Here is a 21548-nt window from a genome sequence, read left to right as displayed (position 1 = left end):
TTTTCCTTTCTCTATTGACTTGGTGTATCCAACTAAATTATTATATATCCTCAAACCATGGAACTTTGAAGGATTGAATCACATTCCTATACCTGTGTGAAAACTGGAGATGTTTTTTCCCTGTACCTGTAAATAGTGGTTTGGTTAGTTTTGGTTATGTGTAGCCTGTGCATGTAGATACTGCTATGGCACTTGTGTCCCACTGGCTCAAGCCAGGCATACAAGAGGGTGCCACTGCAGAAGCTTCCCCAGCAAATGATTTGGCCTCCAGGGACCTTCTCCAGGGTGTCTGCACAGCTCTGTCATGCACACAGTATGCAGTGCTCCCTGCTATTCCAGTTTTGATAGTTTACTTTTACAGTAATACCCCTACTGTTGAGTGATCATCCATTGTCCCACTGTGTGGCAGCTGGTAAATATGAATTTTGGTGTATAATACTACACAGTTTTTAACACCCTGCATGCTTTGTAACTGGGCATTTGTGTCAGATTAAAAGATGATCTCATGGAAGCCATATAATATTGTTGGTATTAATTACTTGATGCCCTCTAGCATGAGGTTCAACCAGTCCTTCTTCCTGCAGCTGGTATCAGACTTGCATTGTCTCCCTGTTGTACCTTCCTCAGCAAAACAGTGAGTGTAATAAAATACGAGTGATTTGCTGCCTCCCTATGCAGGGGCCTGCATCACTCACACCATGTACCTCTGCATCGCTTAAAAGATCACACCTAGATCGATGGCCACGTGTCTTGGATTCCTCTTTTGGAATGCACAAGGTTGCCTGCTGTCTCACAGGCACTATCATCGGGGTACTAAGCAGAGACTACCACTTACTAGTGTGTGTTAGTAAAACCAAAACCAAACAACAAGAAGTGAAGGGTTTTCTCCTACCCTCTGTTCTACATCATGCTGGTATACCATACATTCTTATGTTTTGTCAACTAAACACAATTAAACACAAATGCATTAGACAGTGCCATTGCAAACATACTCTTCTGTACTGTGTATGAACTTGACTTGTCAGGAACTTTGTTTCTACTTCAGATATACTTTTGGTAATATTATATAAAATACTGGGTACTTTTAAATTCAATATTTGTACAAGCTTTTTTTTTTCATTTTTTTTTCCTAGAGCTGGTTCTTTTCATTCTCTTGAAACAGGAGTATCCATGCTAAAGGACTAGAACCATCATGTCTAATGGGCCTATATTTAGGCTGTCTAAAATAGAGAGTGACAACAAACATGATATTTGTGGGTTGCCCTGAAGGACTGCAGTGTCCTGGCTTCACATTAAGTTGCATTTGACTCTTCAGACACTGGAAATGAGGAAGGACCGGTTGGATCATCAAAAGAATTTTCTGCTAGGGCAAGCTTGTTCCCTGTAATATCTCTTCCATAGTATTGGTTTTTGTCTGGCTTTGAATATACAAGAAGGGTTTCCTTAAACTGGGGGACAACTTCACATTTTAATATTGCCTTTATCTATAACAATCAAGAAGGATCTCCTTTGTAACAAAAATCCCTTTTTAAACTCTTATTGTTGGAAGAGTGCTGCTGATACAGATTAGATGTTATAAAATATGTCACAGAGAAATACAATTATAGAGAAATTATTTATATGTAAATAGTTGTTAGCTATATGGAAATACAAAGGCTTGAACAGAAGATTGCTTTAATGTTCCTAATCACCCTTTTGAGCCAACATTCAGCACACGGAAACTTCTTTGCTTTCATTCAGGGCTGCATCACTTCAGTAGTCCTTGTCTTCCTGATGCTTTCACAGTTAGATTCTGTGTTTTTCTCTCACTCTAAAGCTGTTCTCCCATTCTGTGCATATTCACAGCTCAGACAGATCAATGCCCATCCTCTCTGTAGGCAGATACAGTGAAGTATCTCTACAGAATTCAGTTCCTCCCTTGTCTTGAATGTGGCTAGTGTTTGAGGGCTTGGCTTCTTTCTATCTTGGAGGGGTTTTTGTGGGTTTTTTGTTTTTGTTTTGTTTTGTTTTTGGTGTTTTGTTTGTTTGTTTTTGTTTGGGGTTTCTTTTTCCTCTTCCTCCAGCTGTCTTAATCAGAATGAGAGTTTAACTGATACTGGTTGATGACAAATAATTGTACCCACCATCTTCACTGAAGGTGTTTTTATCTCTCTTCCAGAATTTAGCTTACTTTTAATCAGAAAGTAAAGCCCTGATTTCATTTGTGTAGGTGAAACTTGAGGCACAGGAAGAATTCTGCTGGCTCTCCTTTTACTGATGGAAGCAGGATCATTTTTTGAGTTGTACAGTGAATACTTGAAATGCAGTAATTTGTTGCAATGCATATAAGCAATGCTGGAAAGTTATCTGTCAGAACAGAATGGCATTTCGTGCAAGCCAGGTTGTGTGTTTTCTGAAAGTGTTTATCATTCTGCTGCTGATAAACATGATATTCCAGGACACTTACAATCACTTACTCCCTCCCCTGTTTCTCTTGTCATTAACCCCAGTACGGAAGAAGGACAGGTGGATAGGATTTATAGGGTTTTATGATCTGTGTTCAGTTCTTGATGGCTGTCTTAAGTGATGTCAGGCTGTGATGGCATAAGTGGTTCTTCAGTGATTAATTGTAAAACGTTGTGCTTTTTGTTTTAGTGAGGTAACTTTAAAAAACACTTCGATAATCATCACAACAGCAAATAAAGTATAGGAGCTTTTGGAGGGTTTGGTAAATGGAATACATCTGGCTTGTCTGTGCAGAATTTAAATGAGAACATATGGAAGTATCAATATCAGATGTGCAGACCAGGTCACTCAGTGGGAATTTTCTTTTGAAACACACGTTCCTTGTATGACTTTTTTTTTGAGGTTTGAAAGAAGAAATCAATTCTTAAACACAGCTCCCTCTACATACTGTGGATTGGAGAATTAGTTTTATGGTATTGCGTTGTTCAACAGTTGTGACTACTGCAAATTCACCATCCTGAAGCAGAGAAGAATCTGTGTCACACAGGTGTCTGGGATCTGGGCCCTGTGGAGGCCTTGAGAAAACAAGGAGGAGTAGTAAGGACCCTGTACCCACCCTCCCCTAAGGGGAATGATAGCAACCTCTCCTCCCTTACTGAATTTAGATTTCCTCTGACCTACTGTGATTACCAACAGAATTTTACTGAACAGAGTAAAACCTGATCTGAACTATTCTAGTCTTTGGGAAGAAAAATCTTCAATTAGTGTTTTTCTTCTATTTTTTTCTCCTGTTTGTACAGTACTAACTGGGGTGGAGGGTGGCGGGGGGGGGGGGGGAGAAGTGCCAGGTTTTAGAGATGCAAATGTTCTGCTAAACAAACGTACACATTGCATCTTTCCTGTGATCTTGTCCCAGTCTAGTTTTATTGCACTGTTGCTCTATATGGTAAGAGAAGCATTTGACTGATGACTGATTGTTGCCTCAGATTCTAGCTTGAGTTGAAAGGTTGGCAGTTTGGGAAGTTGTCCTTCAAGTTCCCATGCAATTACATGGCTTCAGTTACACTTTGAATGAATGATGTACCCAGAGTGAGCTATACTGAAAGTCCTGAGATGCAGAACTACTGTTTTCCTGATGTGAGTGGTGATGTGAACTACCACTGTCAAACATTTTGTCTCACATCCCCCCTTGGTTTCTGCCTTCTTGTCCTGGGGTGACTTTATGATACTGGTATCCCCAATCGTCTGGTTTATGTTATATATTAAGTTCTGCACTTTTAAGACTGGATTTGAGAGCAAGAGAGAGGGAAGAAGAAGCGCGCAGTTTGTGTTAAAGAAAAACATCACTCCCACACATCCCGGCTCTGGACTGTGGTGTCTGCAGCACGGACAGACAGCGGGACAGAGCTTCTCTCTGGCTTTTAGTTAGCTTTAGCTAGCTGAGGCAGAGGAGTTCCCTGGACCTTTGTTTTTTCCCAATTTTCTTGGATCTGTGCAAGCCTGCTCTGGACTGAACACCCAGCCTAACCCCGGGAGCTCAGGCCTGTGGCCCACCGGGGCCTGGGCCTCGGCACTTTCCAGCGCCGGAGGGACTGATAAGAACCTGAGCGAGCCGAGCTACACCACATGAAAAGGAATTTTCTTCCTAGATTTGCCATCCCATCGAACAGCGAGAGGTTTTAATATTTAATATTATTCAATTTCTGTTAAATAAACAGCTTTTTCCACTTCTCTCCAAGGAAATTTTTTTTCTTTCCCGGACCAGTTGGGAGGGGGAGGGGTCATTTGAATTTTTTCCTGGGGAAACGCCCATTTGGAGTTTTTCTCCCAAATTTGCCCTAAACTAGGACACTTCTGTGTATTACTTCTAATAGTAAAAATAAATAAAAATTCCTATTTCGTTTTGCACTGCTGGTCTTCTACAGTGTCTTTCTACATTTTTCAAGTTTTTAGGAGTACAAGTAATAGAGGAGGTTGTACGATTTTTCTCCAGCATCAGACTTTGAATCTCTGTCTCTCATTATGAGACATCCATAATCCATGAAGTATTTCTGAGGCATGGCCTTGACAGGAGAGACATTATTGCCTTCTGAACTGCCTAAATATGCTGGTATTGCCTGCAGGAGAGCATTTTTAAGTGTCTTCTCTCTGTGGAAAACAGAGGAGCTTCTGTGGCAAATAAATTTTGGAGAGAAAACAGCAGCTGTTGACCTTCCAGATATTAGTCTTGACGCAAATATTCCTGAGGGAGATGCTTATGACTTTCTTACCAGTGTATCTTGTAAAGACTCTCCTCTCTCACTGTCACTGAATTGTGAGCTTCCAGGAAAGCTGGGATGTGTGTTTGTGGCATATGGTTTTATGTGTGCTGGTTGTACTGGAGAAAATAAGGTCATTCCAGGTCACCTCAGCTTTAACCCTGCTTCTGCCATGGGCTTGCAGTGTGGATTTAAGCAGGTCACTTTGTATCTGTTGGAGTAATTGGGAATGGTCATTAGTGTGGCTGCACTGGGGCCTGGGCTCAGGCAGACCCCCAGTCTGCTTTTCTGTCATTCAGTGTGCCAGATGGCTCTAGTCACCTTCAGTACCTCATTCCACCTCAGTCCATCTCGGTCTAAAATCGCCAGGAGACAGCACTAATGACCTGCCTTGTAATGGCACACAGTGGATTTTCTCTGGCTCTGCAGACACAGCACTGACAAGGCTCTTGTTACCATTCCCTTATGTGTAATCCATAATGGGAAAAGCCATCCTTTCTTCGAGAGAGTCTGCAGGAGTTTCATAAGGCATGTCCATTTGTCTCCCTTTGGGCCCTAATTCTTCCTTTCATATTGAGAGCTTTTGTGTGAGTATTACACATGCACCAGGTAGTGACTGAGCTTCTTAAGCTACATCTGAAGTCATGGAGCTCATAAAAGCATGTATCAAAGTGAAACTGGTCTAAGATTTAACACAGAGTTTTACTAGAAACTCTCAGGGCAATTTACAAGCTGGCAGACCTGTCTACATGGAGAAAATATTGTCAATATTACAAATACAGTAATCAACCAAATATAACTTTATTCCTGTCATCATCTAGGTCATTCATAAGGTAATCTTACCTATTGCATTTAGGCAGAGGTTGATAAAAGGATTCTTTTCAGTAAAAATTATATCCAAACCTCCTTCCTTTATTTCATTTGGTTTCTCAAGTTCATTGTTTGGGTTTTTTCCTCTTGTTTAGCACTGTGTTTTGTTTGTACTGTTGCACCTTGAAGTACTTGAGACTTGGTTTTGATGCTCCAGAACAGAGTTCCAATTTGGAGTTTGTTTATTATTCAGATCATGATGTGCTAATGGTCAGTGTTTATTTACAGGCCAAGCTAAGAGGAAGAGCCATGAGCTCTCTCTCACTTGGAAATTTGCCCAAGGCAGCAATCATTCTTCAGTTTATGCTACTAGAATAGTTTCATCTGTACAGGTTTGCCAAACACATGGTCAAGATAAAATTACTTATTTTTCCTTGAGGCTTTCCTGGTGGGAGTGAAACTTGTTTGTTACAAGAAAAGCCCTGGTCAGAGTCTTTCCTTCTCTTTTTGTCCATTTGGCTTAGTTTCTTTTCTCTAAAGAAAATCTGGGAATTTAACAGTTTGTCTAGTTGTTTTCCCACAATGGTCTCCAACAAAAGCAAATGCAAACCACCATAACCAGTTAATGTTTCCGTTCCTGGGTTTGTTAGGGAATGTATAAGCAAGAAAAATAGAATCACTGTATGGATTACAGGATTTTTTTCAATAGCGTTGCCATGTAAGGCAGTAGAGTCTATGCACTTAGAACAAGCTTGCTATTGATATTATATTTGGAAAACAACAAAGCAAACAACTGAATTTCATTCTCAGTATTTTTATTCTGATTTTTTTCTCCTGTTTTCCCATTTAACTGCATAGTGATCAGAAAGCTGACTGCAGTCTGCATCATATGGATATATCTTGAAGCAATTGGAGGAATAACACTTAGTGCTTAGAATTATTAACTGTGCTGTTTCTTCTAAGAAGAGTTGAAATCTACTGAGAAACTGTTTCAGTTTGGTGTCCAAGTACATGAGTAATTAAATACTTTGAATGGTATGTTGACCAAAACACCATGCAATTACAGATACTTCTGAAATCCGTTATGGCTATTTCTGATACTTCTAAGCCTCAATAGTGCCACAAACTTTTCTACATATCAATATGACTGCTGTTGATGTTTGTACTCACATAGTGTGTAAAGGTTCCACCTAAAGTGAGGGCTCGTTGTACAAGGTGCTGGGTGTCAGGCTTCTGGCACAGGACAACTATGTTTGTCTTTCTCAAATACATGTTTTTGTTTTTCCAAGATAAAGGGAGAAGGACGATGATACTCCTTTCATCTGTTGCTGGAGTGGAGTTGTACAAAAGGTATCATTACATGATGGGTAATCATGTCACAAGAAGGAGTGGCTGTAGACTGTGAATTTACATAGTTTTGGAATGAGAGGTTTCTAGTTATCAAAGCAGTTTTGCCATTTTAGAATGAACCTTCATTAGTTTTAAAAAGGGCTTATATAATGTGTTTTATCAAAACACTAGGAGGACTAAAGAGACAAGGAGTTTTGTTCCAGCTCTATGATCTCTACCTTCTGGAGAACTGGAAATAACTGTCACCTACTTGTCAGTCAAATTTACATGCACCACTGTGAAACTGTAATGTGAAAAAGGGACACCTGAAGCAGAAATTTCAGCTTCTTAGAGGAGTTTTTTTCCTTGGAATTGATGGAAAGGATCATTGTGGTGAGTAGGTACAACATCTGCTTTACCTTGTATTTATTGCACAATAGTGGGAAATAAACAAATTTCTGATTTACAGGTTTTTACCAAAAATCTGACAAATCAGCTTACTTTATTTTTTTTTTTTAACCAGTTCAGCACCAAAAGCTTAGTGCATATAATAACACAAATCCAGAAGTTAAGATATAAACAATCCTGTTCATGTAGAGAGAAATAATGCTGGTCTGGCCTGGTAATATCTTGTTCCAAGAAATGTGTTTCCATCTGCTTTTGTTTGGACTGTGCAGCATAAACTTGCTTTAACTGTAGCTCACTTGGAGTTTTAAAGGATCCATTTGTTTTTAATCCTAGTAGGCTTCAAAATTCATTTCTCTATGACTAGCCAGAGATATTTGACAAGTCTGAAGACCAGGAAGGAACACTCTGAAATTCACTTGCAGAATACTCGCTGCAGTGTTTAAATAGTGGTGCTGACTGGTTTGTTACAGAGAGGATTTAGAGTTCCCCACAATTTAGATTGTTCTCCTGGCAAGGTTGACCTCTGTAGCAGTTCTGCAGGTTGCAGCATCGTTGTGTCAGCTGAATGCACAGTGACACTGGTATTGTGCTGGCTGAGGCTCGTTGGTTCACCTGGCATTGGCTTAGGTCTTTCTCGAAGGAGGGTTTTGGAGAGTGAATGAGAGGTGAAAAGTAATTTGTGGATGAAGTATTTTTTTCCACACAGTCTGCACAGGTGTTATATATGATTATATATACATGATATATAATCATATATATACATGATTTATAATTATGTACAGGCATTTAGGTCAAGGGGTGGGATTGAGGCTTTTTCGTGAATGTTGAAAGAATGTAAATGTGGGGTTTTTTTAACCTAACATATGCATCCTCAAAATGCTCTATTTTGAATATCTTTGAAGTTATGAGCTACTCAGACTGCCTTTCCTCTCTTTCAGGCTGCTTGTCTAAAGGGTGTGATAACCCTGATAAGTCAACACAATCTCTTTTATTTTCCAAACTGGGAAGTCTCTAGAAAATTCCAGTCATGGGGAAGTTGTATAACACACAGTGCACAGTATTCTGTTGCTTTTCTGGGCTTATAGTGCTCACTATTAATTTTAAAGTGCTGGTTTTGCTGTCTGGTACCAAGTGGATTTTAAGAATTATGTTTATCACAGAGCAGGCGGGTACTAGAGGAAATCCATCTTAAAATAATGGTATAATTCTCCCATATATTTGTACTGTTGAAATAGACCATTTTCTTGCCCCCCTTTGTTTCTTTCTTCCCCTTGAAATTAAAAAGAAAAAAAAACATTAAAATGAGCTCTACTGCAGTCTCTGTGCATCAAGGGCAGACTAAACTGTTTGGGTTTTTTTTCATTTCCTGCCACTTCATGCTTCTGTCAAGACTTTTCCAGGAGAAAGGGCAGGTCAGTATCCAGTTGTCTGGGAAAAGAAAACTTAGTTACAGATATTTAAACAAGCCCAAAACAAACAGCTTAATTGGTCACATGAGAAAAACAAGATGCCAAGGTCATCCTCTCCTTCCCTCATATGGCATCTAAATGACCCTAAACATGTGAGTTTGTTTTTTTTTTTCTCTTAGCTTGCTTCTATGTTTAGCTTTGTAGTTTCTATTAACAGCATCCAAAATAGATGTTGTTCAAGGCAGGCAGGTGTACATGCCCACACTGCATGGAGACAGGGGTCCTGCCATGGAGTGGAGGAGAAGCACTGCTGTTCCTCCTGCAGTAGGGAATTGGTTGTGTAACAAGGGAAAATATGCAGGGTGACTGGTCAGGGGGCCATAGGCTCTGGAAAGTCTGTGGCAAGGGGAGCAGTCTTAAGGCAGATTGCACTAAACCATCAGAATTATCTGTAGGAATGCTTTTTTTGTGTTTGCAGGAAATTGTACATTTTGCATTCTATTCTGCTCAAAAATATTCCTCTTCAGACACTGAACAAAACTTCTCTCTAGTTGTCAGTCAGGTTTGTGACTTCCAAACTTTTGAAGTTTTCAGCTCTTCCTTGATTGCTGATTTGCCTTCAGCTGACAAAGGACTTTGTGGCCTTGAGGAGAATAATAATATTGGAAGCTATTTGATAATCTGTCTCCTTCACAAATACTTAAAGATTGAATGCATTTAAATATGTTTGCTTTTTTAGGTGCAAATTTTGTTAATACAGGGTAAAGAGAAGTCTCAGTGTAGTATCTGTTCTTGTACACTAACATGAAGTTTCACCCTGAAAAACCCTTTAGTTAGGTGAGACAGGAGGCCAAGAAACACTGCTTAAAGCTCTTTCAAATAATCAGGCCTGAGTTTCAGTATTTTCAAGTACTTCAATACCATGGCAACAAGAGCTTCAATGCTTGAGATAATTGGGGACAGAATTAGCATATTTCCCTAGGAAGACTCTTCTGAGAGTTTTGAAGTGGTTTGCAAAACTGAGGTGGTCATGGGTGCTTGTCAGAGAGAATTTCTCTGCCTGGACCTGACCCTCCCAGTTACTAGCTAACAACCAGACCACTTTCCAGTGCTCCGTTTCATCTAGCAGAATCACAGACCTGTGTGGGGTGCATACCCTTGGAGGGCCTACTAAATTCAGTTTCCACATCTGTGAAAACATTTGCTGAGCTACAACAAAATCATGCTTAACTCTGGGCAACGTCAAAGATGGTTTTTAAAAATAAAATGTGAAGTTCCAGTCAAGCAGCAGAGTGGAAAGTGCAGCTACATAAGAAGGCAGCTCTCTATACCCAGACCATGATAAGAGTCATTGGCCACTCATCCTCATTCCATAATCAGCTGCATAAATATTATTGAAAATGAAATGTGCAATTTATTGCTTGTTCTGGAGAGGGATTAGACATTGTAAGCAGCAAGGTGGGTAAAGACATGTTGGCAGCTTGGAGTGGGGATTAAGTTATATCATAATCAAAATTTGCGAAACCTGGGAGAATCTCCTCATCTGCTCTTGGTGGGATTATGAGAGACGTGGCTCCTTGAGTAAGAACTAAAATATTTGGTTTGGTGATGGATTGTTTTAACATGAAGATGTTTCAAGACCCTCAGGTGCTTTATATGAAGGAGTTGCTCAAGTGTAAACAGGTGACATTCCTGTCTCAAAGGTGATAGTGCTTTGATAGTACTGTGACTGTGGTACATAAATTGCTTTAACATTCTATATTATAAAAAATGGTGGCACTGGTTTCTCCCATTTAATTTTCTAAAAGACGTAATCTACCTTTTTCATGTCTTAACAGCAGTTGAAAAAAAAGTGCAAAGGAGTTGTTTCCCTCTATTGGCTCATCTTCACTGTACCTCTCCCATTCTGCTTCCTCCTCCTGATGATCCCCAAGTGAAGATGAGTGACCTGCTGTGAATATGACATCTCTGACAAGTGTCATTGCCTCCCACCAGTCCGAGTGGGTGTCCTTCACTGACGAGCTGCTCCTCCCTGTTCACCCACGAGGTGAGCTCTGATTTTCTTTGATGCTGGTGAGACTTCCTTTGTTTGATTTAGACCAACTACAACAATTTAGACCATATATCTGTCATGGGAGAGCTTGCCTTCTATGTGAAAGCAGTTTGTGCAGAGATTGAATTATCTCCTGCTACCCCTAGGTAAAAGGAGAATTTGGGCCAAGAATCTCTCCTCATGTGATGTAATGAAGATCTACTACTACAGGTTTTGGATCTGTCCTTCAAAATTCAAGACAGTATCTATCCAACCATGGAGGAAATATCACCTATGATAACCAAGTGCAAGACTGTCCAGTGTTAATCCAAAAACTGCATTAGGTGAAGGAAACTTTCCTTCATTTAATGGCAAATTTTAGATGTTTCAATAAAAAACAATGAAATAATGGTCAATCTTGTAAATCTTTCTATGCTGTCTCTATTTTAGGAAGCACTGAGGCTCCTCCGGTGAAATGTTTTAATTCCTCAGACACATCTTCAGAAGAGAATCACAATGCAAATGGAGAATTTCAAGACCTTTTCTGCACAGAGCTGGAAGAGGCAGCTGAGCAGCCCAAGCTGGATTCTGCTGTGCTTGGTAGCCATGATCTCTCATCATCCATCAGTTCTTGGGTTCAGTTTGAAGATGCACCGTGGACCAGTGCTTCATCAACCCACCCACAAACAGGTGAGGCAGAAGCAGTGAAAAAGTCTCTTCCAGTAAGATAACAAAGTACAGTGAGAGCATACAGGATTTTTGCCTTGCTCTTTGGCTTCTCAAAGGTTTAACTTTGAGTAGTTTGTACTGTATTTTAACACAATTAATGTTATCAGAGTTTCAAAAAGGGCTCACGCTATCCTGGATTGAACAAGAAAGATTTTCTTTTTGTAAAGGAAAATGAAAGCCTTTTGTGATTCATTCCACCTGTGTCTTGACTAAGTCTTGGAGACTGCCAAAATGCATTCAAGGGGAAAGATCATAGAGGTGTTTTCAATAGTGACATTTCTTACACAGAGGTATGAACAGCCATTGAAAAAGTCTGAGCCGTATTTGTCTCTGTAATCTGGAACTGAAAGAATCGTGATCACGTCTGTGATCATAGCCTTTACCTGATGATAGTTCCTGTATGTATCCTGTATGTTTTTTGCCAGCAGTTCATTGATACCAGTAACTAGTGTGCTCATCAGTACTTTCTGCTGTCTTTTGATGCTGTGATTTAGCAGCTGGAGAATTACAAAGACAGCAGAAGTTTACCTTAATTCCAGCACTGCATGCACTTTTCCCTCAATTGTAGCAGTTGTTTTTGACATACTGTAAACATGCATGCAAATCCTCTGGCTTGCCTCATGAGCTTATGGTAACTGATGTGGCTATATGAGCTTCCAGTTTTTCTGCATGAACAGACTTCTGTCCTTCCTTGCAGGAGGTTGTGGAATAATTGCCCAAGAAAACAATAGTTTTAGTTTCTTATGTTTGACTTGAGATTCTCTCTTATTAGTTCCACTTTATGACTGCTTTATTAAAGCAGTTTAAAGAGTTATAGCTTTCCTCTTCTCACCGAGTCCATCATATATTCCCTGTAGCATGAATAATACTTCTGTCAGAAAACTTGGATTGTCAGCTTTGGATTGGGTTTTGGGTAAACCCCATCTGGATTTCCATCTACTCTTTTGGTGGGTGCTACAGACTAGTTCTTTTGAGACCATGTGGCTAGACCTTTGTGCAGAAGTAGGGCAATCTTCAGGCTAAGAGATTTCTCTGACCTTCCTTACTTGTTGTAAGTTGTAAATACTTATTTATGTGGAGAGAAGGAGGAGCACCCATGAAGTGTAAATACGTAAAACTGAGGTGCTCTACCTCCCTCTCTAGTTTCATGGCTATGTGATCCTTATGCTTACTCATACAGCAACACACTTTTTCAAACGGGGCTGTTGATTGCTCTGACTTGGTATCTCCTTCCTAATGTTACATCCTTGTCAACTGAAAAACTTGTAAATGTGCCTTCTTAAATGAAAAATAAAAATCTTTCTGATCAACCTTAATAAAGCTGATCATAAGAAAAAGACTTCCATGAAACAAATTTTATGGTATATTACCTGATGTCCTACCATTAGAGGGATGTGGCCCAGACTTAAGGTATGTGCTTAGCCAAAGCACTGCCTATGGGTGTGTGTTTTCAGTCACAGGGGACACGAGCCTATAGGCAGAGGTCAAGGATATCCAGATGAGGAGAGTAGAGTGGGCTTTCTGAAAGAATTGCAGTTTTGAAGAAGACTCTCATTTGTGCTCCTGTAGAGGCTTGTCCTGTGTAATCCGTGTCACTGAGGGAGGATATTTACACACTAACCTTAGGATCTGACTGAGATTCATGGAGGAGAGTGGTTCCCCTAACAGTCAGACCAGGATGTACTCCATGTAATTCTTACATGGGAAGCTATTATTCTATGAACTATAAAGGAACTCTAAGGAGGTGTGTCCTAAGGATATTTTAGTCCTTATTTATGAGGTGGTCCCACTCCTTTTCTGGACCCTGAATGATAAAAGGCCAGACCAGTGCAGCTGACAGCCTCTAAATGGAGGCAGAAATGACAGCTGTTTCTGGCCCTTTACTTTGAGGGACATCTGACAGCATGAGGCAGGATAAACTTCAGCCTAGTTGTTCTCCATTATTGTGCAGATCACGATTATTTTTTCTATGGGCGGCAGCAAAGCTGGAGACCTTGTGTACGCTGACACCCTCAGTGGAAAGCCCGTGGTGACAGCAATTATTCATTTCCAGTAGCAAGCATTCTGCATAAGAACAATAGCAAATACCCAGACTGGGGGGAGGGAAGAGCATAAAGGCCAAGTACAAACAGAAGGATTGGTGTGAGAAGGATGGACACATTTGAAATCTGTTTCCTGCACAGGCAGCTGTGAAGAGCAACGTCCTGGAGACTCAGCACCCCCGGTCGCGTTCCTGTCAGGGCTCCAGTGCTGTTAGGAAATCGCTTGTCTCTCTGTCTGTGCTCAAGCAGCTGCTCAGCTGACTAGATAATTACCCAGGCTGATGGCCAGGCTGCCTGGAAACACATTTTGAAAAGGGCTTGCAAAGTGGGATTTCCAGAGTGCCATGAGAGCAAAGAGGATGGGTCCTAGGAGAGAGAGAGATGCTGTCTTGCTGTGACATTAGGGCTACAGTATTTTGGCACAGGTTCCCCCAAAAGCAAATATTTGTCCCAGAGTGCTCAGTGCTCATTTTTTTGCTAAAAAAAAAAAATAGCAATTTAAAGACAGCTAGAATGTAGTGGTTATCCTATAGGAAGGACATTTTAAAGAAAACCAAGGGTAATGCTGGACCCTTGTTCTGGGAAAAGTGAAGACATTTTTGGGGGAGCAGAGGCCGGGGGATTGATGACAAGAAACAGGGCTGAACAAACAAGCAAAGAATTTGGCAGATAAAAAGAAAGGTCAAAATCTGAGGTACAGAAATGAAAAGCACCCGTAGTAAGCCTTCCAGTGAAAACCATCTTTATTTAGGATGTTCTTGTAAACCCTTCCTTCCACCAGATTCAGGCAGAGTAAATGCTAAGAAAAATGTTTTTTTCAAAATATTTCTGCATCTGGGGTTTATGTATAGTTAACTGACAGCTGCCAAATCATGTGGATTTCTCCTCAAGAAGCAAAAGCTCTTGCGTGAGGCCATAGAAATACTTTGTCACAGAAACGATGTATTGTGATGTCCCCTTCTCTATTTTCCTTTTGCTGGAAAATGAAGAAAATTGATTTTTGTTACAATTATTATCAGCCTAATCAAACTGTTACTGCCAAAGTGAAAAATTAGATTTTTTGGCTGACCCAAATGTTCCTATCACAAATGCTACATAATCTGTAAATTATCACAGCCAGCAGGTGACAAAACATTTGCAGTTGTTACACAATGGGCCTCCAGCTCACTGTCTTATATTCTATCAGTGTTAGCTGCATTCTTCATTTCAATGAGGTGTTCTTAGTCACCATAATTAGACTAAGGCAAGATATGTTACATCATCCATCCTACTCAGCCCACTTCTTCCCAAGACCTTTGTCTGGTTTCAAATGGCTCAAATTACTTGGACTCTTACCATGTCCCTTGAGAGGCTATCCAACAGCATATCTGAGGTTAACTACTTTGTGCTGTTCTCTCTGAAAGTAGACAATATTTGCAACACAAGATCAGCAGCTGGAAACTACACCTGTCACCAGAAACTGTGATGCTATGCTAAAATCAGAAAAATCTGAAGTCCTATGTAATAAGAAAGGAAATGATGCTAACATGGTTTATTGTAATACAGCGTAGGGATCAAGTAATAGGTCCTCAAAGCACCAAAGAGGAATGAACGCTTCAAGGTAAATCTGCATATTAAAAACCAATCCATTGTTTTAAGAGTAAACATGTCAAGAAAAGTAAAATGCATGTCTCATTTTGGGAAACAATGAGTTGATTTTCAGTATAGAGGCACGCTACAGAATTTGCATTTTAGGGATAGTTCTGGCATTGTCTTTCAAGATAAACAGATTTCCGAGAAATTCCTGCAGCAGAAAGGCTGGGACTCTCTGGCTATTTGCATTAGAGACTTAATTCAACTCAAAAGAGCCCTGCCTCATTTAGGAATTTGTCTGCAGCACTTCTAGGAATCTGAAGAGCAGCAGCAGAAGCATCTGAAGAGAGATCTTAAATATGTGTAGATGTTTACTTTTACTTGTCTTGCTTTTTGAGATTGCTAGATGGTCTTTTGACTAAGCTTAGGGGAAAATGCATTTTTATTAGTTTTAATAATTAGTGTTTGGGGACCTAGAACAGTCACAGGTAGAAGTTGACTGTAGTAAGAATTTAAAGAATATCCGTTGCAGAAAAAGCTGCCTGTGGTTTTGGTTTTCTAAAGTACAAGACTCTTTTAGGAAAAAAGCAAAACAATTCTGTTCTTTCAAAATGACACAAGTTACCTGAATAAAATTAATTTGCTCTTATATAGAAGTATTTGGCACACTAGTCCAGTCAGTTGCCTTCTTAGATAAAAATTTGGTTTGGAAAGCAAAAAACTAGTTGGCAATATTTGAGCTATTATATCTTACATGTTTCTAAATTAGCCTGTTTTTCATATTTCTGTGACTGACTTAAAAAAATACTGGAAATCTAAGATTTTTTACAAAATAATTCCACAGTTTTTAGGATATAAAGCACACTTTAAAAAAAAAAACAACTTGGCTCCCGTTAGTGATCCTCATACAGAGCTCAGCTTTTCAATTTGTCCTCTATGCCAAATAAAGTGCTCTGTCTGTCAAAGCAATTTCAGCTGAAGTTTTAAGGATGGCTTTTCAGGTGCCTCACGCTGTGTTTAACAAAAGGACTGAGAGAGGGACTGACAGATTATAATCATACATTCATCATCCTCATTTCTCTACAGGCATTGAGCACAGCACAGCGTGCAGTTACTGGAGGGAGGAGGGCTGGGCTTTGGTTGTGTGTCTGACACAACAGCTGTCAACATGTGCAATAAGGAGACAGATCTGACTTTCAGCTCCTCATCCTCAGGGATGACTCTACTCCGAACCCACTTACTGTCAGTAGGTGCACAGCTGTACACATATAAAAATACCACTGCCTGCTTACCTGAGGCTCTCAATGCAGATATACAAAATAAATTCACACCTCTCAAGAGGCAAGACAGAGAGCACTGTTTGGATATTCTGTCTATGCACACAACAAGGTTTCCATAATGAGGAAGTGTCCTGTCACATCACTTGGATGGAGAGAGATGAATCTTCTTTAACATTGTCTTTTTTTCCAAAGTATCTGTCAACCTAGGAAGGGTTGTTTGTTTATTACATACTGAGAAGAGAATCTCTGTGTCAGTAGTTGTTCCGTAACTGCAAGATTTGGGGAGCATCTTTGTTGGTCTTTGTTGGTTTAACATCTAAACATAGATGTACTAATTTAGAAGACCACTATTAAGCTGATATTAAATTAGAAATAGTCTCTACCTGTAAACTTTTCCTTAGTTCAGGAAGACGTTATAACCATAACTTTCTTTTTTATTAGTATTATTTCCTCAGTAGAGTCACCCATTGTTCCTGTCATTCAAGTGATGCTGTGGGCAAAGACTATGTGATACAAAGAGTACACAATACAAGCTCATAGCAGTGGATGTGTGTGATTGTGTTATAAACTCTGGGTGGTGGTTAGGCAGGACTGAGCTGCTTGACTTACAAGTCTGGCAGATGAGTAGAACAGGATTTTTGGTCTACACTGAGCAGAAGTGTTATGTAGTGTATTCAGACTGGGCCTCTACATTGCGCATGTTCAGAAACAACAGCCATTCCTAGTGCACATCAATAGGTCAATTGCAGGTTATTTTTACACTCCTCCTCCATGCAGAGCGTTCCTGAGATGATGACTGCATTTGAGTGGGTGTCACAGGGAATGCTTAATTAAATATAATAAAATGACTTAAAATAATCTGTGGTGCTGTAAAAAGTCCACTGTGTTGCACAGCAAACACATTCAGGTCCTGTCAGCAGTGTCAGAAACACAAAATCTTGTTCTGAAAAGTCTCAGTTTCTCCAATACTTGAGCAACAGGAAAGCATATGGCTGCCTCCAGGGCAGAATGTAAGGCAGCTGAGTAGTGCTGGAGGGTAACAGTGCCAGGCACTAGCTAAGTTGCTCTGCATTTGTTATAAAATGACTGAGTTGCTGTGGATGTTGGAATTTGTATTTACACAGCCCCAGTACACTGATCTAGCATGTCTTTGGAAGAGTTGTGAATGTGATATTTGGATAGATTGCCCTGCATGTCTCTAACCAATATGTGCTTTCTGCAACCAGTGTCTGCATCAAAAGCACCCAGCTGGACTTCCCCCTCTTCCAACTCTTCTGAGAGGCAAGCCCGTGCCTCAGAGAGCAGCTGGACAACCAACTCAGAGGACACCAGCAGCCCAAGCATTGCTCCCTCCTACACAGATCTGCAGTCACTCAATACCGAGGACTTGACCAGTGGTAGAACATCTGCAGCAGATTCAGCTGGTAAGAGGGAAGCCTTCAATCTTTTTGATGCTACTCGAACTCACTGTTCAGAACTGAGCCACAGGGAATGGATCCAAAACAGAGCAAACTCAAGGATTAGGCAGACTAACCTTTTGTTCTACTCTAATTCCAAAAAAATCACACTTGGATTGTACACAGCGCTGACATGTGCAGGCTCCTGAAGTTAGAGCCAAGTGCAACTATGTACCTGTTGATAGACTTGGAACATTTCAGGTTTTCACATGCCACAATTAGCTTAAGCTGATCTAAGAACTAGTATGCTGTGTGACAGGCTGGATGCCTTTCCTAAATTTCCATGAAATTTTCTCAACAGTGTATTCAGCTGAGGCAGGCCCAGTTCTCCTTGCTCGTCTCTGTTTCAGGGAGTGCAAAGACACAGATCCAGTTTGCTGGAGGCATTCTATGCATAGTGCTTTGCACTGTTACTGAACAGTAAATGCAGAGAGAGTTTAAGACATGACATAAGATGGTTCAGTAGCAGATTTTAACCATTTAAGGACCTTATAGCTGACCTTGTAGGGCTCTACTCAGACACAATCCTGATTGTGGAAAAGTGTGCTACATGGCATTGTAGCTCTTTGCTCCCCAGTTGTACTCTGGGTAAGCTGGAGAAGGAGGAGTAAAGCAGAGTGGTACCAGTCATGTCATGGAGAATAGGAACTCCTGAATGACAAAGCTGACTTTCACAGCGCATAAAAAAGCTGACATGTCAGGACATAGAAAAAATACACAGCTCCAAGAGGAAGCACCTGCACTATGTTGGAAGCTGTTCAACCCAAGCTGAGGAAGGTCAGTAGCTACCCAGCTTGGTGATGAAAATTGATTCCCTCGTGTTGTGATAGCTCAGACCTGGGAGATACTTAATGTGTTTTCTCTCAGCTGGTGAATGTAATAATATGTGGGAAATAAGATCTGTTTTGTGAGAATGAGTTTCCTAAGCCTCACCGAGGTCATATGTCCCTTCCACAAGAAACATATGCATGCATCACCTGCAGAGAGTGATATTTGGTGGTTCAGTGAAGCTGGGTTAGACTTCCAGGCAGGTTTTTTAACAGCAGCATGGTAGGTGCTGGCTCAGTACTTTAGACTAAGGATTTGTGGAGAAGTAGTAGTTACTTTTTATAAGGAGAGCTGTTTCTTTTTTCAAACAATTAAGTTACCACAAATTTGTCTGACCATTTTTATTTTGGAATACTCTGCTTCTCTGTACCTCTGAGTTTGGAAACCATTTTTAGATAGAATAGGCAAGCTAGACAATATGCTGTATATTGCTGTTTTCTTGATTTGGTATAGGATGCTCTTACTGGGGCTGTCTCCATCTGAGCAAAGGGAATGAGGGGTTCCCAGTCTGCATATACATTCACATCAAGTCAAAGATAAAAGGGCTGCCTTATATGCCTGTCACGCATATGGGATTATATCCTATATGTGGCCGAAAGTGAAGCTGATACTTCAGTAAAAGCTTTGTGTGCAACTTTCTTACTATGTCCTTCTCAGTCAGTCACAAAATTGACATATTTATTAGCAAGATGAGTACAAAAACTCACTCCAGTCACCTAAAAATTTTAACAAGTAAAAAAGGAGGCAATATAAGTAAGGCTGTGCTGTTAGTTAAAACAAGATACACTAATCATAAACATAAGATACATAAAACATAAGATACACTTACACTTCCAATACCTTAGTGATACTGGAGCCTTCCTGTGACCAGGTGTAGAGTTTGCAAAAGGGCAGCATGAACGAAGTGCATCTGTTTGTCCTGTTCTTGGGATGCCTCACAGTCCACTCCTCATGGTGGCTGCTGGCATCAGTAAGGCTTGTGGAAGTGTGGAAGCTGAGGACATAGTGGCCATGGAATTGTACAGTTCTGGCTGCTTTTCTGTTGTTCAGTCCACCGTCAGCCCACCATAACAGTGCACAAGTGGACAAAAAACGTATGATCGTTTTCTTGTCTCCATCTTCTCTGCCCCTCACCAGAAATTTAGTTCTTTAAACCTGACTTAATTCAAGCATTTGATTTGCATTTCTTCCCTCAAAGGACTGACTGCCTCAGTCTGTAGTGAGTTTTGAAGGCTCCATCAAGACAATGAAATGGCATGTACTTTGCCACGAAGGCAAAGAGAGGAATCCTCATGCTCTGTGTGATGATGAAGTCACCTTGACTGTTAGCCAGGATGTTTACTCCAAGGTCAAGCTTGCTGGAGGGGAAAAAAAAATCAGACTAATTTCACTGCTAAAAACCCTATGAAAATAATAAATCAATGTTTGATCTTCTTAGTGATGGTAAAAAATCAGGTCTATAAAACAGTCTGGGTTTAATACTGTTTCAAGAGAGAAAAACCAAGTGATGAGGAAAAGCATGAAAAATTCTACTCTGTGGTCAGATGCTAAGTAAAATAGCTATTTTAGCCATGGTGAATTTTTATTGCCTGAACAGGATAAAAAGATACTCTGTTCCATAATTTCACCACTTGTATTGAGTCTGTCCTGCATGCAGAATGCTTAAACACCAACTGCCTGTGGTAGTTGAGGGAACAGGGTTTTGTGTGGGAGCAGATTAAAGCCTGACTGCAGGCATACAGAGAGACAAGTGTCAGCCATAAAAATGTGCATCTTAGTGTCTGGGGCTGGTAGACTCTAAGCAAGTAAAATTGGCTGGGAATTAACTTTCCCAAAACTGACACAAAATTTGAGTGTAAAACCTATGGGCTTGGGCTTATATAATGCATGTATTTATAAAAGATATGGCCTAGGAAGATATTTTAGGAAGATGAGAGACACCTGAATGGTTCAACCTGAAAGTTTACCCTTGCTACAGGAGACTGCAGAGAACCTCCCAACTGATGGAATTGGGATAAGCAGATTTATGTCCTGTAAAGGCAGCAATGTTCACAGTGGTAGAAGCTAGTTACACAGAAGGTAAATGTTGCATGAGCAGAGCTGAAAAAGATTTCTTTTTCTATCAAAGTGCAGCTAAAAGAGGCTGCACTCCCGTGCCTATGCTTGTTTGAGCTCTGCCACCAAGAAGCCTTTTACATTACCCTCATCTTTGTCAGCACAAGGGACTCAGGCCTGCAGCAGCTAGCCAGTAAATGTGGGTCAGGTGATAGTGCACCGTCCATTTAATGTGGGCGTTTTTATGTGGTTGTAACAGCTGGGGTTTCACAGTGGTGTGAAGCTGCATTTGGTGCTGGTGAAGCGCCCCTTGCCTCAGAGTTCCTACCATGCCTCGCCATGCCACTCAGCTTGGATCAATGAGCGTGAAAAAAAGTGGGAACTTTTGGCCTTTGTGCTGTGCTCTGCAGGATAAGTAACACAGGACATCTCTGTTACTGATACAATACAAGTATTTGTTCCTTCTGCAGCAGATGCCTGTCTCAGCTTTCAAAAAAGGCCAAATAACTGTGAGACAGAGGAGCAAGGAAGAGGCCTTCTTGTAACTGTGGTTATGCATCTGTTCTGAGGTTTATAATTGATTTAGATTTCTGCATTTCACCATTCTTCTTTAAAATAATTTTATTTATATAAATTAAAATTATGTTGTATACAAAATATAAATACTTATATATGGTCAATATGTATATAATAAAGATATTATATATATTTACATAGCTCATAAACTATATTCTATTATAAACTTAATAGAATATATATAGTAGAATCTCTCTGTATTATGTAATAAAGCTGTGTGTATGTGTGTCTGTGTAGGCATAAATTTCCTCACAGCAATTTTAGGTGTATCGTTGCTAGTTTAGTTGTTTCTGTTGTGGTTTGTATCTTAGCAAAGCT

The 21548-nt window shown here is 40.2% G+C and overlaps 1 protein-coding gene across 2 annotated transcripts in view; it reads left to right on the top strand.

The window, feature by feature from the left end:
- The window catches only part of STON2 (stonin 2), a 73385-nt gene that overhangs the window by 7551 nt on the left and 44286 nt on the right, over positions 1 to 21548 (top strand). Inside the window, exons 1-4 of one of the 2 annotated variants that reach the window (XM_015629984.3) lie at positions 7025 to 7235; positions 10498 to 10706; positions 11142 to 11381; positions 17541 to 17738. In XM_015629984.3, coding sequence (XP_015485470.1) covers positions 10619 to 10706; positions 11142 to 11381; positions 17541 to 17738 — 526 coding nt within the window. In that variant the 5' untranslated portion in view covers positions 7025 to 7235; positions 10498 to 10618. Of the gene's footprint in view, positions 1 to 7024; positions 7236 to 10497; positions 10707 to 11141; positions 11382 to 17540; positions 17739 to 21548 lie in introns of those variants that run through there. The other variant, XM_015629983.2, reaches the window with a different exon arrangement.

This window comes from Parus major, chromosome 5 (assembly GCF_001522545.3).
Source record: "Parus major isolate Abel chromosome 5, Parus_major1.1, whole genome shotgun sequence".
Lineage (NCBI taxonomy): Eukaryota > Metazoa > Chordata > Aves > Passeriformes > Paridae > Parus > Parus major.
Note: the sequence above shows the minus strand (reverse complement) of the source record. Positions and strands in the feature narration are given on the sequence as shown.